The sequence below is a fragment of the Myotis lucifugus genome, unplaced genomic scaffold, assembly GCF_000147115.1.
Source record: "Myotis lucifugus unplaced genomic scaffold, Myoluc2.0 scaffold_2721, whole genome shotgun sequence".
Lineage (NCBI taxonomy): Eukaryota > Metazoa > Chordata > Mammalia > Chiroptera > Vespertilionidae > Myotis > Myotis lucifugus.
Genome location: NW_005873769.1, coordinates 5,141 through 20,214, shown reverse-complemented (window position 1 = coordinate 20,214; position 15,074 = coordinate 5,141). Strand labels below are relative to the sequence as shown.

Sequence of the window (15,074 nt, the reverse complement as noted above, 5' to 3'; positions counted from 1 at the left end):
GTGTGTATCTTTAGGGGCTGGGTGTGTGTGTGTCTCTGTAGGGGCTGGGTGTGTGTGTGTCTCTGTAGGGGCTGGGTGTGTGTCTCTCGTTAGGGGCTGGGTGTGTGTCTCTCGTTAGGGGCTGGGTGTGTGTCTCTCGTTAGGGGCTGGGTGTGTGTGTCTCGTTAGGGGCTGGGTGTGTGTGTCTCTATAGGGGCTGGGTGTGTATGTCTCTTTCGGGGCTGGGTGTGTGTGTCTTTTTAGGGGCTGGGTGTGTATTACTCTTTTGGGGGCTGGGGTGGTTCTTTGCCACTCAGCATCCACGTGCTGCCCAAACTCGTTTTGACAGAGTAGCTAGTTTTGAGATAAGGGTTGGAAATGCGTCGCCCAATGCTGCTGCTCGGGCCTGGAAACTATTTGCTCCGGTCACTACACACAGTTGGTGCCTAGCGTGGTCAGCCTGGTGAGGACTCGGAGGACGGGGAGAGAGGGGAGCAGTCGTTTAAGACATTCAGTCTGCCCGGCCGGCGTGGCTCAGTGGTTGAGCATCAGCCTATGAACCAGGATCATGGTTCGATTCCCGGTCAGGGCACATGCCTGGGTTTCAGGCTCGATCCCTAGTGCAGGGCATGCGGGAGGCAGCTGATCAGCGATTCTCTCTCATCATTGATGTTTCCATCTCTCTCCCTCTCCTTCTCCCTTCGTCTCTGAAATCAATATATTTTTTAAAAAGTCCTATGATTGTCTAACCACTATGCTATAACCTGAAACTAATACTAAAGAGCAATGACTGTGAATGGTAATTGGGGAATTTAAAAAGATTAAAGAGTGAGATGAAACCCTCAGTCCTCCCTCCACTGGAAAAGCCTGGAACCCAGACGTGCGCAGCCTCGCCGGGATGCTCTGACTGGCGAAGTGCGGCACATGCATTGAGGAACAGGGAGCTGCTGCTTCCTGTAGGACCGTGTCGTTTAAGCTTTGGTTCCTGCTTTCCTTTGAATGCAATTTTCAGAGCAAAATCTCTAGACATTGGCTTACTTCTTATTCAGTCTTTATATGAAGCAGTCTTTTTTAGATCTTTAAAAGGGTAGTTTCCCCAAGTATTGCAAAAACATGTGCTTTAAATATGTGCTAGCGATGGTTTCGAAGGACTTGCTACTTATTAACCAAACGGTAGTGGGAGGCAGGTGCTGCTGTCGTCCCTGTTCCCCAGGTGGGGAAACTGAGGTATCGAGAGGTGAGAAGCCTGTGCAGGTGATGGTGTGGCTAGTGTTCGGGATGCAGCCCAGGCAGCCTGGCCTCAGTATCGCTGCCCTCATGTGGGGCACTTGGGACTGCGGTGCCCATGGGTGAACGGGAGGGAGGTGGGGCGGCTGGTGACATTGGGGTAATAAGACCTAACTTAACCAGCGCCTGGTGACATAGCAACAGATTTACCTGGGCTTCTCGTACCAGGCTCCTTGGGTAGATGATAATACACCCATTCTACAGAGCAGTAAACTGAGGCCTAATGCGGGAAAGTGATTGCACCAGGCCTCACAGCTCCTCTGAGGCAGAATCACAGTCGCAGCCTGGCCTGTCTGCCTCTAACCCCCGCACCTACCCACCAGCCGCACCGCCTCTGCTTCAGTGTCGCTTATCATGTTGTAATGTTCTCATTTAGCAAGAACAAGTGTGAAATGACCCAGCTCCTCGCTGACTATGCAGTCATCACAGCTCCACAGAATGGGGGCGGTCAGTTCGGCCTCTAGGGGATTGGATGGGGTCAGGTAGGGGAGAGGGTTTGGAAGAGAAAACCTCGTTAGCCTCACTCCTTTCCTTCCCTCCTCCCCAGCTTCTAATTCCACCTCCCAAGGGAAGACAGCTCTGGTCCCTACAGACATCGCTCCAAAACCACCACGGCCATCCCACTGGTTCCTTTTGCTTTAAGCACCATCCCGGGGACAGCCCTTCATGGGAACTCTTGCCCGCGTTGATCATCAGACTAGCACTTGGGCGGGAGACAATTTCTTCCCTTCTTTCAGTGCAAATTTTCTTCTGCAGCTAATACCTTTGAACTCCATTCTTTCCTTTTCTGTCCACTCCGTCTCCACATGTTCCCCGAGCCAGTTCTCACATGGCTTAAACATACAACATGCCCAGAATTTTGCACGTGAGCCCCCCTGTGATTCGGATCTCTCTGTCTCGAATTCTCTCCTCCCTTCCCCTTCGTCTCCCCGCCCCCCATTAGGCACATGGAAGGCCTATGCCACCTGTTAGCATATTACATCACTGCCTCCCCAGACCACAGTTGCACCAAAGGCCTTAAACAAAGTCCTCCTTCTTGTATTGTTTGCACTCAAAGAGTTGATATCATGCCAACTGATGTCATTGTATGTCTTTGTGTAACTGCTATGGCAACTGGGCAGGTGGGGAGCCCCCAGCTGATGTCATTGGGAAAGGAGGTGTAGAGACAGAATTTTAAAAAGCTCCGGGCGGCTTTCTTCTGCGTGGGGGGTTTGCTGGCGCGCATTTTTTTTTTTTTAACCAGCCGCTTTTGAGACAAATTACAGCTTGAGTACCCTACGTCAGACGAGAGCGTTCTGGTTTTCTCCCCCTACCCCCTTAGAAACTTCTTTTGAATTCGTTTTAGTTGTTCTTTCCTCTCATTGTTTATGGAAAAGTGTAACAACTGCCTTTTTCTTTGGGGGAAAAAAAAGTGAGTGGGGTTCCCGTCCCGGAATCAGTGTGGAACCGTCTCCTTGGACTTGGTAGGGGCCAAAGCTGGGCAGGTTTTAAATATCCTTTCAGTCTCTTTTGTGGAGCTGGTGAGGGGGCAGTGGGTAATTTCAGTGTCTTTAAATGCTTTCACTAGTGAAGTGTTTCGGGTTTTCCATTCCTTCCGTCTACTTTAAAAATGATCTCTTTGAGCCCAGATACTCCCCCCCCCCCCGATTTCATAGCAGAATAATAATATGTAAGGGCAGCGTTTAATTCTCAAAATCAATTAAAATGAAGTGATAGCTCTTGCTTTTTTTTTGCAAAAAGAAGAGCGAGGTTTGACCCTGACAGAGGAGTGAAGTGATCCCAATATTACCCCTCGGCATATGCTTGGGGTCATTGCCAGACCGTAACATGTGACCTCCCTGGTGTACATGGCCAAGTCCCCGTGCGCTGGCTGTGAACAGCCCCGACACTGGATCCCCGTTACAGTCTGGAGCTTCCTGCTGTGGTTGCTAAAGATGAGCCTTGAAGGACATACGGGAGGCTCGGAGGCCAGTGGACAGATAGACTTCCTGTCCTTGTTTCACCACAGCCCCATCCTGTTCGCGCTCTGGTTTCCTGTTTTACCTCCTGAAACCAGGGAGGCTGCCGTAAAGCCCCTACCGAGCGGGGAGAGGCTGTGTTTGGGTAGCTTTCAGCTTATTGGAGATTTCCAACACCTTCCTCTTTGCAAAGGAAAGGCCAGAGTGCGTCTGTTTGATTTGAATTAGAGCTGATTTGGTGCTGTAGCCCTTCCTTGTATATTGTATAACATGACCCTCATAATAATCCTTTGGGCTTATCCACATGCGTGATACAACTAACAAATATGAAAGGAAACTTTAAGTTAGGAAATTTCTGGATCATAGTTTGCTTAAACAAGTATTTTTTTTTTTTTTGCATAGTCCTTCAACTTTTGATCACTATGTACGGTGGATGTTTTTGAATTGCCTTTTTTCATTTAATATCAAACAAACATTCTCTTTGTTTTCCTATTTTTTCACAACCTTGAGTGGCTACATAGCATTTCATTGGGTGATTACATGAACTCTCCCCTTAAAATTGTTTTAAACTTGACCTTTTCTATAAAATAGACAATGCCGTAGTAAACATCTTATGTATGCAGCTGATTTCCTTCAGCTATATTCTCATGGGTAATGCTCCTGCGGTAGAGGGGCAGGCCTGCATTTTAAAAATGGAGAAACTGGTACACTTTTCAGCTTTTTACACGAGACCCAGAGCATTTAGGAGGCAGGACAGAGCCTTAAGCTAGCTAAAGGTGTACATCAAGCATGTCAAATTCAAAGGCTGACACGGGCCAAATAAGGTGTAAGCGTATGTGGGCCGAAAAAAAACAAAAGCTTCAATTTTCATAGAAATGTAGGTTTATTTCGATAGAGACATGCCAAATACAAAGAGCTGAAATAAATGAGTCATCCTTAACATAAAAGAATAGAACATTTTAATAAAAATATTTTTTTCTTGAACGTTAACTTACCACTGAATAACTGCACAAATTAATAAGCATAACGCAGATAAACCTATTTTTCCTGTTCTCCAAAAGCAAAATATTTCCCATTGTGCACACCAAACAAGCTAGTCCAAGACTTAAGGACGTGGCCATCGGCTGCTAAAATATTCGCTGCTAGTGTTAGTGGAGAGAAATGGTGCGCCTGCGCGTCAGGGAAATGAATGCTACACAATTATAGTAATCAGTCATTAGCGAACGTTGTAGTTTGTTATTAATAATTAAGAAATTTTTTATTGTTTCTTACATACCGTTATATTGGCTGGGCCGCAAAGATATTCGTTGTGGGCTGTGAGTTTGACATGCTTGTGTTAGAGGTTTCCTGATGGAAAAGTGGGTGCAAGGATCCGGGCTGCTCCCACACTGCCTCCTGCTGGAAATCGGGATTGAAAACGGTCAGTGAAATACATGGAAAATATTAAAAAAGAGAGAAGGAAAACTCCCCTCCCTGTATTTTTGTCTTTTCCAAGCATTTCTCTGCTGCCTGGGCAATCGTAGAAATAATTCTCATGGAAGTAGCAAACCCCTGCTGAGTGCTACCGAGTGCCAGGCTGCGTGCTGAGTACTTCACATGTGTTCATTCATTCCAGGCTCCCGCTCACACCAGGGGGTAGATGCCCTGGCCCTCGCTGAGGCTCAGAGAAATGAACATCAGCAAGTGACAGGACCAGGAAGGGGCGGGACTGGGATGAGAGCCAAGGGCAACGGGCTCTTCCCAGGTCCCTGCTCATGGCCACGGTGCTGGGTCGGGAGGGAAGCTGTCACTGTGGGTGAGGTGAGCTTACCACGGGTGCCAGGCACACGCCCGCGGTGCTGAGATGCTGGCAGAGGTTCCTCGCCTGAGGTCATCGCGCTGTGCCTCCGTCAGCTCCCAAGGTGCAAGGTTCTATGTAGGCCACCGAGCACGTGCTCCGGGCGGCAGGAGCAATTAGCTGCCGGGGGAACGGCCGGGTGCTGCATGGTGCTCTTTCCAGGGGAACATGCCCCAGTTTGTATTAAAAGTGCGCACTGACAGCATCCAAAGCCTGTCCTGAGTCTCCAAATGGACTTTTAAAAAAATTAATTTTTCTAATATATTTCTTTTATTTTTATTGATTTCAGAGAGGAAGAGAGAGAGAGAAACATCAATGTTGAGAAAGAATCATTGATTGGCTGCCTCCTGCATGCCCCACACTGGGGATCAAGCCTGCAACTCAAGCATGTGCCCTTGACCAGAATCGAACCTGGGACCCTTCAGTCCACAGGCCGACGCTCTATCCACTGAGCCAAACCGGCTAGGGCTTAAATTTTATTTTATAAAATATATATACATCTGCAAAAAAACACACGCTCTTGCCTGGGCAGTGTGGCTCAGTGGTTGAGCATCGACCCACGAACCAGGAGGTCACTGGTTTGATTCCCGGTCAGGGCACAGGCCCAAGTTGTGGGCTTGTTCCCCATTGGTGAGGGGTGTGCAGGAGGCAGCCGATCAATACTGATCTTTCTCATCGATGTTTCTATGTCTTCCTTCCTCTCTCTGTAAAATTAATAAAAACATATTATAAAAACAATAACAACAACAAACCACCCACTCCTTCCTAGCGGGAAGGTAGCTGCTGCCCACTTGAAGGCCTGGGGGCGTCATTCTCGCTGTGTTTGCGTTCTAGGTGGACTCAGCAGTTTTAAGCAGAACCATGAAAACCTCTGTGACAACTCCCTCCAGCTCCAAGAGTGCCGGGAGGTGGGGGGGGGGCGGCGCTCCCGCGGCCTCAGTGCTACCTCAGTGCATCCCCACCACCCCCGACATCGAGAACGCAGAGCTGACGCCCATCCTGCCCTTCCTGTTCCTTGGCAACGAGCAGGACGCTCAAGACCTGGACGCCATGCAGCGGCTGAACATCGGCTACGTCATCAACGTCACCACGCACCTGCCCCTCTACCACTACGAGAAAGGCCTGTTCAACTACAAGCGGCTGCCGGCCACCGACAGCAACAAGCAGAACCTGCGGCAGTACTTTGAAGAGGCTTTCGAGTTCATTGGTAACGACCGCCCCCGGGGAGCTCGCCTCCTCCGCCTTCCTTTCCCCTCCGGCTTTTGCTTTGATGTCAAGTTCAAGATGAATGTCGGGGTGTTAAAGGAAAGCTGCTCGGTGTGGTTTTGGGGCTCTGCTGCCCGGCGTGGTGCCAAGGGACCTTACCTTCTTTATTACTAATATCTGAACCAGGTCATAACCCACCGAGTGTACTGGGTCCATCAGGAATAGAAAAGGGCAGGAATTCCACTTGCCTGGGAGGCGTTCAGCTGGAAACCCTCAAGTGCTCAGTGAGAAAGTGGCAGGGGTTAGCCGTGATACGTTCCAGAGTATAATTTCTATAAAAGAATGGATAGAAGGCAAGACAGTGGATACCAGAGCTGGTGCTGTGGCTTTCTGGTCTACCTCTGCACCTTGCAGGAAATAAAACATAGTGACTAGACTCGCCCACACCCCCCTTACCTTGAGTTCAGTGGACTTGCAGTTGGTAGAGCCTCTTTACATGAGGTGAGGCAATGCCATGGCCAACATCTTTCTCCATCACATCAGTGCAGAGAAGAGAGAGGACTGGAGGCGGGGAGTGTTTTTCCCTCTCCCTGCTTCGTCTGAAACATCAGGTAGCAAAGGGTGTGAATGTGAGCATTGGTGAGATGGTACTCGAGTTCCTTAGACCAGCGGTTCTCAACCTGTGGGTCTCGACCCCTTTGGCGGTCAAACGACCCTTTCACAGGGGTCGCCTAAGGCCGTCCTGCATATCAGATATTTACATGATGATTCATAACAGTAGCAACATGACAGTGATGAAGTAGCAACGAAAATAATTTTATGGTTGGGTCACAACATGAGGAACTGTCTTTAAAGGGCCAGAAGGTTGAGAACCACTGCCTTAGACGGTTCACCCCAGACTCACTGAAGTAGGAAGATCAAGGTGTCCAGCCTGAGGAAAATTCTAGTAACAGCAGGCCTTGATCTCCAAAAGGAAGCGATGGCCAGCCTAGCCTTAATTCTACCTTTAGTTTTGCTGCCTCTAGAGCCTCAGACTGTGGTAACGTTCAAATGATCATTTGGGGAACACCTGGCATCCAGCAGATCCAGTGACACTAACCTTGATGGCCACAAAAGGGTGACCCCGTGCTTTTCCTAAATATGGCAGCAGCTTGTTACTGGCCTGTGTCCCGGGAAGAATGCTCTCATGTCAGGTGCCCCTCCGTTAGGAAAATGCCTTGGGCTCAACAGCCAATTGGGTCTGGTGGACTGGCTGTAGAGTTGACAGCGCTGGCCACTGCCCAGCTCACTGCCCCGCTGTTATCTTTGCTAAAGTGCCTTCAATGCAGGACCACGGAGTATTCCGCCAGGAAGGAAATTCTGAGTGGGCACCGAACTCAGAAAAGCAAAATGACTTCTCCAGGGTCATCGGAGGTTTAGTGTCAGTGAAGGGACCAGAACTCAGGGTCCTTTCTACAATAAGCTGGGGCAGTGTTTACCATGCTCTGTTCGTTCCCGCCAAGGGACCTTACCTTCTTTATTACCAACATCTGAGCCAGACCTTGAGCCCGGAGGAAGAAATAGTTGTCATCAGGCAGATGAGGAACTTTCTGGTTGGTACATGATGTTACGGCTGCAATTTTTCTGACTTAATTCCAGTTGAGGGAAGTTAGGAAATTGTGTTCCTTTAGTGAGTAGCATGCAATGTGCTTCCTCTAAGAGGACTGCAATCAAAGCGCCCTACGTTCTTGTAGGGCGTTCACTTACCTGCTTTTGTAGAAGGAAAAACAAACACGTAGCAAACAGCATTTCGGTTCCGTACCCCAGCCTGCGTAGCACAATTGTGTTTTCATTGTTATATCGTTGGGTAAACTGAAGTCCTGTAGTCTTGATCTAGGAAAAACACAGCAAGTTTTATAAACACAGTAACACTCACCGAGAGTCCAATAGAAACTAAAAAGAGTCTAGGTTTAGGGTTTATGCCAGTTTATTTCTGAGTTGGGTGATATTATACCCATGTTCCCCGAGACTGGTTCGTAGGCGTTATTCCCATGGTTCAGACAGAGGGATTGAGTCTCAAGGTCACTCACCCAATGTTTAGTGGAACCAGTGGTCAGAGCAGCGCTTTGTAGCTCATCTTCTTACCACCATGCACCCTAGTCTTGGTGTGGCGGCTGATAACTAGTATGTGCTAAAAAGAAGACATTAAAAGAGGGAGATACTTTCTTGAAATACTTCTGTGAGAATTAAGCCTGATCTGTAGGTTTTTAAGATGGAAATTTACAGGATGCTTCTTTTCTTGGTAGTTGTAAGTTAAATCACGACTCTCCTTACCCTGTTGTCCTTTCCTGTTCTTCATCTAACTCAGTGGTTCTCAACCTTCTGGCCCTTTAAATACAGTTCCTCATGTTGTGACCCAACCATAACATTATTTTCGTTGCTACTTCATAACTGTAATGTTGCTACTGTTATGAATCGTAATGTAAATATCTGATATGCAGGATGGTTTTGGGTGACCCCTGGGAAAGGGTCGTTCGACCGCCAAAGGGGTCTCGACCCACAGGTTGAGAACCGCTGATAACTGGTGTCCCCTTAGGGACACTTTCTTGGGGATGCCTTTTAGTCTAGACACGTCCTGAGGAATCCGTTAGGCAGTGCCCACAGCTGCTCTGGGCTTTTTAATGTCCCTGAAACATATAAAGTATGGCCTTTCCCAGTTGCTCTGGGTTCTGAGCCATGGCTGAGATTCCTCCATGTGTCGAATCAGGTGCCCCCTCCGTTAGAAAAATGCCTGGGCTTGCTGTGGCATCACAGAGGGCTCCCCAGTGCAGATGTAGGGGACGCTCATGCCTGGACCCACAAGTCTTTTCCTAACTTCGCAACAGGGTTTTCCCATAAGAAGCCGAACATGGTACCTTCCTAGTTGACTTCTGTCTCTTTGACCTCGGTTTGAGTTTAGTAAGACTGACATTCTTATTTATCAATACCAGTTCCTGTCCAGAGCAATTCTACAGCATAAAGCAGTGGTCGGCAAACTGCGGCTCTTTGGCCCCTTGAGTGTGGCTCTTCCACAAAATACCATGTGCGGGCGTGCACGTATTTTCGAGAGTTATTAGAACTGAAACTTCGTGGCCCATGCGCAGAAGTCGGTATTTTGTGGAAGAGCCACACTCAAGGGGCCAAGAGCCACATGTGGCTCGGGAGCCGCAGTTTGCCAACCACTGGCATAAAGAACTGTCTTCTTCGAAGGCAGGGAGAGACTTTTAACGACTCTACTTTTTGAAAGGTCAACCAGTCTTGGCATTTGGAATTAAGGTCCTGGATCAGGAGGGCCTACTTGGTAGCTTGCTTCACATGGAAGTTAACTGTTGTGGCTCTCTCGTCAGTCAAAGCCATCACCTGTGGGGTACCCTGTTACTATGAATAATTCCTTCACCTGCTCTCTCTTAAATGCAGGAATGTAGCTGCTTGTTTATGCAACGATTGTTTTTCGCCCACTCTGGAGGTTGTGGCTCGCTGTGGCCAGATTATGAGCACCCCATCAGTACTTCATTGACACTTCCCAAAATACTGAATTTTGAAAACTTCCTAAGCAAATACTCTCAAGGTTTTATTATTATTATTATTATTATTATTTGCATAACTAATTCACTTCATTGTACTGATGGGGCGGTCATAATCATCTGGCCAGTCAGTGTACATATACAGTGAGCTAGTAAATTATACTTTGGTATAAAACCATTTTAGTTTATTCTTCCTCAACAAAATATGGCCTGGTCAAGTCCAGAGGAAAGTGAATTCGCTTACCGTCTGCCTGTGTGCTTGCCTTCACCTCTTGCCGTTCTCCCTTCTCCAGAGGAAGCGCACCAGTGTGGGAAGGGGCTCCTGATCCACTGCCAAGCCGGGGTGTCCCGCTCGGCCACCATCGTCATCGCCTACTTGATGAAGCACACGCGGATGACCATGACTGATGCTTATAAATTCGTCAAAGGCAAACGACCAATTATCTCCCCAAACCTCAACTTCATGGGGCAGCTGCTGGAGTTCGAGGAAGACCTGAACAACGGGGTGACACCGCGAATCCTTACACCAAAGCTGATGGGCGTGGAGACGGTGGTGTGACAGCAGTCGGGACGGTCAGGGTCACTGGTCTCTGTTAGGAGACAGAGAGAAAGGAGAGCGGATTATTTCTTTGCTTTTTCTTTCCTGTTTTTTTTTTTTTTTTTAAGCTGGGGGTAAGGTTTGTGAACGGAAACAAACTCGTTTAAAATCTTTTTATCTTTAACCAGTGTGAGAAGAATTTAACTTTTGGTGCCCATTGAGATTTACTGCCCAGGAGCTGATAAGGAAGATTATTATAAGGATCTCTCCACTCTGGCTAAGGAAGTGGGTTTTTTGTTTTTTGTTTTTTTTCAAGCCAACAATAAACACGTAATAAAACTTATTTCCCCCCCCTTTCCTTTGAAGCTATTTGTAGAGTTTATGATTATATAGTCTGTGCAGGTTCATAGACCGAATATACACTTTGTACCAATTTTAAAAAGAACCAAAAGACAGTAGAAAAGACATTGGGTTATGAAGACCTGGATCTGCCGGGCCATTCACGTAGAAAACAGACCCACCCACCAAGCTCTGACCTGCTCAGTGGTGCCGAGTGCAATCAGGGCAGCGTAAGTGGTCTGCGGACCCTTCACGTTCCTGAAAGAGACAAAGATACTGTTGATTTTGTGTGTTTCATACTCTGGATTATATTTTTCCCCTTTCTGGGTTTAAGAGATTTTTTTTTGAACTAGCAAGGAACTGACCATTCTACCATATGCCTTCACTGTGCAATACTAGGGTGTTTTGAGTGTGCAAGCGAGTTAGAGCGGGCAGCCAGATGCTAGGCAAATAGTGCAGATTTGCCAGCGTGGAGAGTCAAGAGCATTCAATGAAACCGATTACTTTTCCTTCCCACCTTTTTCCTTTAAATTTTTTTTTTTTTTGGATTTGATTCTGGTTACAGTGCCATAAACCTTGTTACATATGTATATCAGAATGTTAAAAAAAAAGACAAAAATTTATTTAAAAATATTTTTCGCAAAAAAACAACTGGGTGTGTTTCTGTTGATTTGTGTAAAGGTTTATTTTCATTATATAAATGAAACTCATCTTGGGACGTGTGTCGTTTCCTCCTCTTTTCCTCAACTCCAGATCAAGCATCTCTTACCTCTGGTAACTGGTCACATAAGTGGAAATACACATTTTTATAGGGAAGAGGGGTGAGGAGGTGAAATGTTCTCTGTTCTCAACGTGATGCAGAGGGAATGAGCAAGGAAGCAGAACAGCTCAAGGATGGGCCTTCTCAGGGCTCCCCCTATCCTCAGCTCCACCATCTCCTCCTGCACATGCAATTCCTCTCAGGCCTGGAGGAGCTCCAAGTAGAGTCACGTTAAGGAAGGAGGGGTTTCTACACCAGCCTGTGAGCTTTGGTGATCAGTTAGGTCCCTGACAGATTGATTGGTTAGAATCCCAGGATCTCCCCAGAGGCTATTTGATAAACACTTGTGACAATCTGCTGTTTAGGGTTCCTGGTGGTCATCCTCACCCCTCCATCGCCACTTGCTCACTTGACATTTTTAGTGACATGGACCGTGGAGGGTGCACCACAGCCAATTTCTAGTTCCTGCTTTTTCACCAGCAAACTGGAGCGGCTTCCTCAGACACAGCTTCCTGCTCGCCCTGGTGGTGTCTTGGCTAATCCATATGAGACACGGCTTATAGTCCGTGGATTCCCGACCCATAGACGAGGGGGTGGGCACAGCAGAGGAATGAAATCAAATGTTTTCTACGTTTTATGAAGACAGATGTCTAGAGGGATTTGGCCTTAGGGGACACTCACAGCCACTGACACTTGCCTAACCAGTTACCTACTTGAAGAATTCTGGCATGTCCAATTCCACATGACTACTTTTGATAGAGTTTTGTGAATGTTTGCTTAAAAATGTTACTATAAATGCAATATTTTTTGACATTTTTGAAAAACAGCTTTTCTACTAGAAGTAACTTTACCTCTTACGAGGACATTAACAGAAATTTTGGAATTATTTGCATTGAGTACAAAGTGTTAAGTGAAAAGTAAATCTCTCTCATGCTGTTTTCTATTCTTCAGACTGAGGATTGGTGGCCGAGCCTATGTAAGGAGTGGGGTTGACCTATAATTCGTGATTTAAAATGTGGGATGATTTACTAGGCATTTCTTTAAATTGTTGATTCTAAGTCCAAATGTGAAATTTCTGACAGAATGTAAGACTTATTCCCTGTCTCCTTTTTCTTTTAAAAACCAAAACAAAGAGAAAAAAATCAATACAGGTTTTCTTTAGTTATATGAACATGATTTATGTTTTTTGAACTTTGTAATTTTGAGAGAAAGACAGGAATCCTGCCAGCCAGCATACCAAGAATTCTGAGAGAGACTCAGAATTCAGGACTTTTTTTTTTTTTTTTTTGCTAATCGGCTCTGAGCTACTTAGCCTCCATGTCTTCCTGAGGCATGTTAACCAGTTTGTGAAAATAATATGGATTAGCCAAGACGTCACTCTAGAAACCAGACTCCCCAGGCCTTGGGCCTCCCTCGGTGCCTGGGAGCCTCAGGGCTGAGCTGGGAAATCGTGGAGTATTATCTTCCCGAGAAAGCCAGCCTCTGACCAATGCATGCATCATGCTCAGAGTCCAGCAGAGCATGACTGCTGCTGAATGAATAGAATGACTTAATCGAATGAATTTATAATATATCTCCTGAGGAAAAAGAAACAGATACAGAAGGCATTGCTGTCTAAAGTTCCACACAACAGCAGCTCTAGGTCCTCTAAGTTGATTTCAACAGTTAATACCTGTGCAGTGAATGCATGCTAGCCAGGATGTAGAGCAGTGATGGCGAACCTATGACACGCGTGTCAGAGGTGACACGCGAACTCATTTTTTTGGTTGACCTTTCTTTGTTAAATGGCATTTAAATATATAAAATAAATATCAAAAATATAAGTCTTTGTTTTACTATGGTGGCAAAGATCAAAAAATTTCTATATGTGACACGGCACCAGAGTGAAGTTAGGGTTTTTCAAAATGCTGACACGCCGAGCTCAAGAGGTTCGCCATCACTGATGTAGAGTTCGCATTTCACAGAAGGGCTTGGGCTAGCTACTTCTGGATGAGGACAGGAAGGGCACAGGGTAGCGCCGGGAAGGTGACACGCACAAGGCAGCGGAAGGTACCCAGCCCAGCAATCACATCTGTTGACGGAAAGATGAGAGACGACCTTCCGAAAGGGTAATCAAACATGGGAAACGGGAAAATGAGAGCTGATAGTAAAACAAAAACTATCAGGGTAAAGAACCAGGACCTGACTCACCCTTCAGAAGTTGACGGAGATACGATGCTAGTAAGTTGCTCTCGCGAGCCCTTCTGGGAGGGGAGATGTCTGGCAAGCCGACGTGAATAGATATGAAGAACATGGCTGTCACCTTGTTTGTGAACAGACTCCTGTAAATAAGCCACAGCACATTGCATTTGTGTTTTAGTCCCCAAACACGGAACAGCTGATCTCAGGAAAGAGGAGTGGGTACTTGCTTTCAAGCGCTAATTGGAGACGGTTATGTATGGATGTGGGCGGGAGAGAGGGTCAAAAGTATTAAGGATGGATGATAATACAGTGATCAGAAAAAGTTTCCACAACAGATCTGTCAGTAGAAGACGTCCTGTCCTTATGGAGGGGATAGACTGAATTCCAGGCTTTTTGGGGTTCCTGATTGGGCAGAAGCAGGAGCGCTGAGAGAGGTGGAATGAGGGGTTTATTCAGGGATCAGACAACTGGGGTCCAGAGGAGGAGTCAACGGAAGCGTGTCGCCTCCGTGTCTGCTGATGACAAGTCTCGGTGGGTCAGCAGGGCTGGTGGAGAAAAGCTGGGTGTGAAGTGGAGGAGAGCCAGGCTGATGGAATCGGGAGGAAAAGCTAGAAGTGGCGTTTGCCTGTCACCAGCCTCCACCATGTGGGTGACTTTGGAGAAGGACCCCCTGTCCTGAACACGGAGCAGGTACAAAACTTGCAAAATTGAGGGAGGAGTTCTTGGAGGAGCTCTCGGAGCTGCATCCTCAGCCACGGCCGCCTCCCAAGTCAAGGTGAGCCACCCGGTCAGTGAACAGGGGCGCCAGCTCCCAGAGTGCCTGGCGCCCTGGTCAGAGTGCAGTGGTCGCTGCTGCACGCAGGCCTCCTGTAGCTCGTGCACATCTCTCGGGGGCTAACCTTAACCCAGCGCGAGACAGGAAGGGGGCGTCTGCACAGTGTGGTTTCGGATTGAGCCAAGTCTATGCTGGACCACAGCTCCAGCGTCCATCCTTGCCAACTTGGCATCCATCTGCACTCCTGCGGGCCACGCGTAACTTCCAGGCAGACGTTAGAAAATGAGGTTTTCACCTAATAAGATGCGACTATCACTTCTGTGGTTGAAAACACTCCCAATACTCTCTCCCAGGGAAGAGATGTAGCCCCACGTGTTACTCGTATCCTTTCTTGGATGGTATTCATTTCCCTTGGGTTGAGATCCACTCTCCCCTTTAATATCCTGCAGTTGAAGGACAGGAAACACAAGGATATTATAGATTGGACTGTGCTTGCCAACAGGGGTGCTTTTGAAATTGTGCGCCCCAGACCTTGTCAATATGATCTTACTTGGAAATGGGATTTTTGCAGATGGAGTGGAATTTTAAAGATGTTCATATTGGAGTAGGATGAGCCCTTATCCAGTTACTGGTGTCCTTAAAACAAGGGGGAAAAAATGGACCACACACAAA

At 47.2% G+C, this 15,074-nt stretch overlaps 1 protein-coding gene across 1 annotated transcript; it reads left to right on the top strand.

The window, feature by feature from the left end:
- Positions 1-5,876: 5,876 nt before the first annotated feature.
- Positions 5,877-10,950, top strand: LOC102437794 (dual specificity protein phosphatase 10-like). Its single transcript, XM_006108580.3, has 2 exons — positions 5,877-6,268; positions 10,103-10,950. Exons 1-2 carry the CDS (start codon positions 5,923-5,925, stop codon positions 10,366-10,368), a joined length of 612 nt encoding a protein of 203 aa, XP_006108642.1. The 5' UTR covers positions 5,877-5,922; the 3' UTR covers positions 10,369-10,950.
- Positions 10,951-15,074: the final 4,124 nt, after the last annotated feature.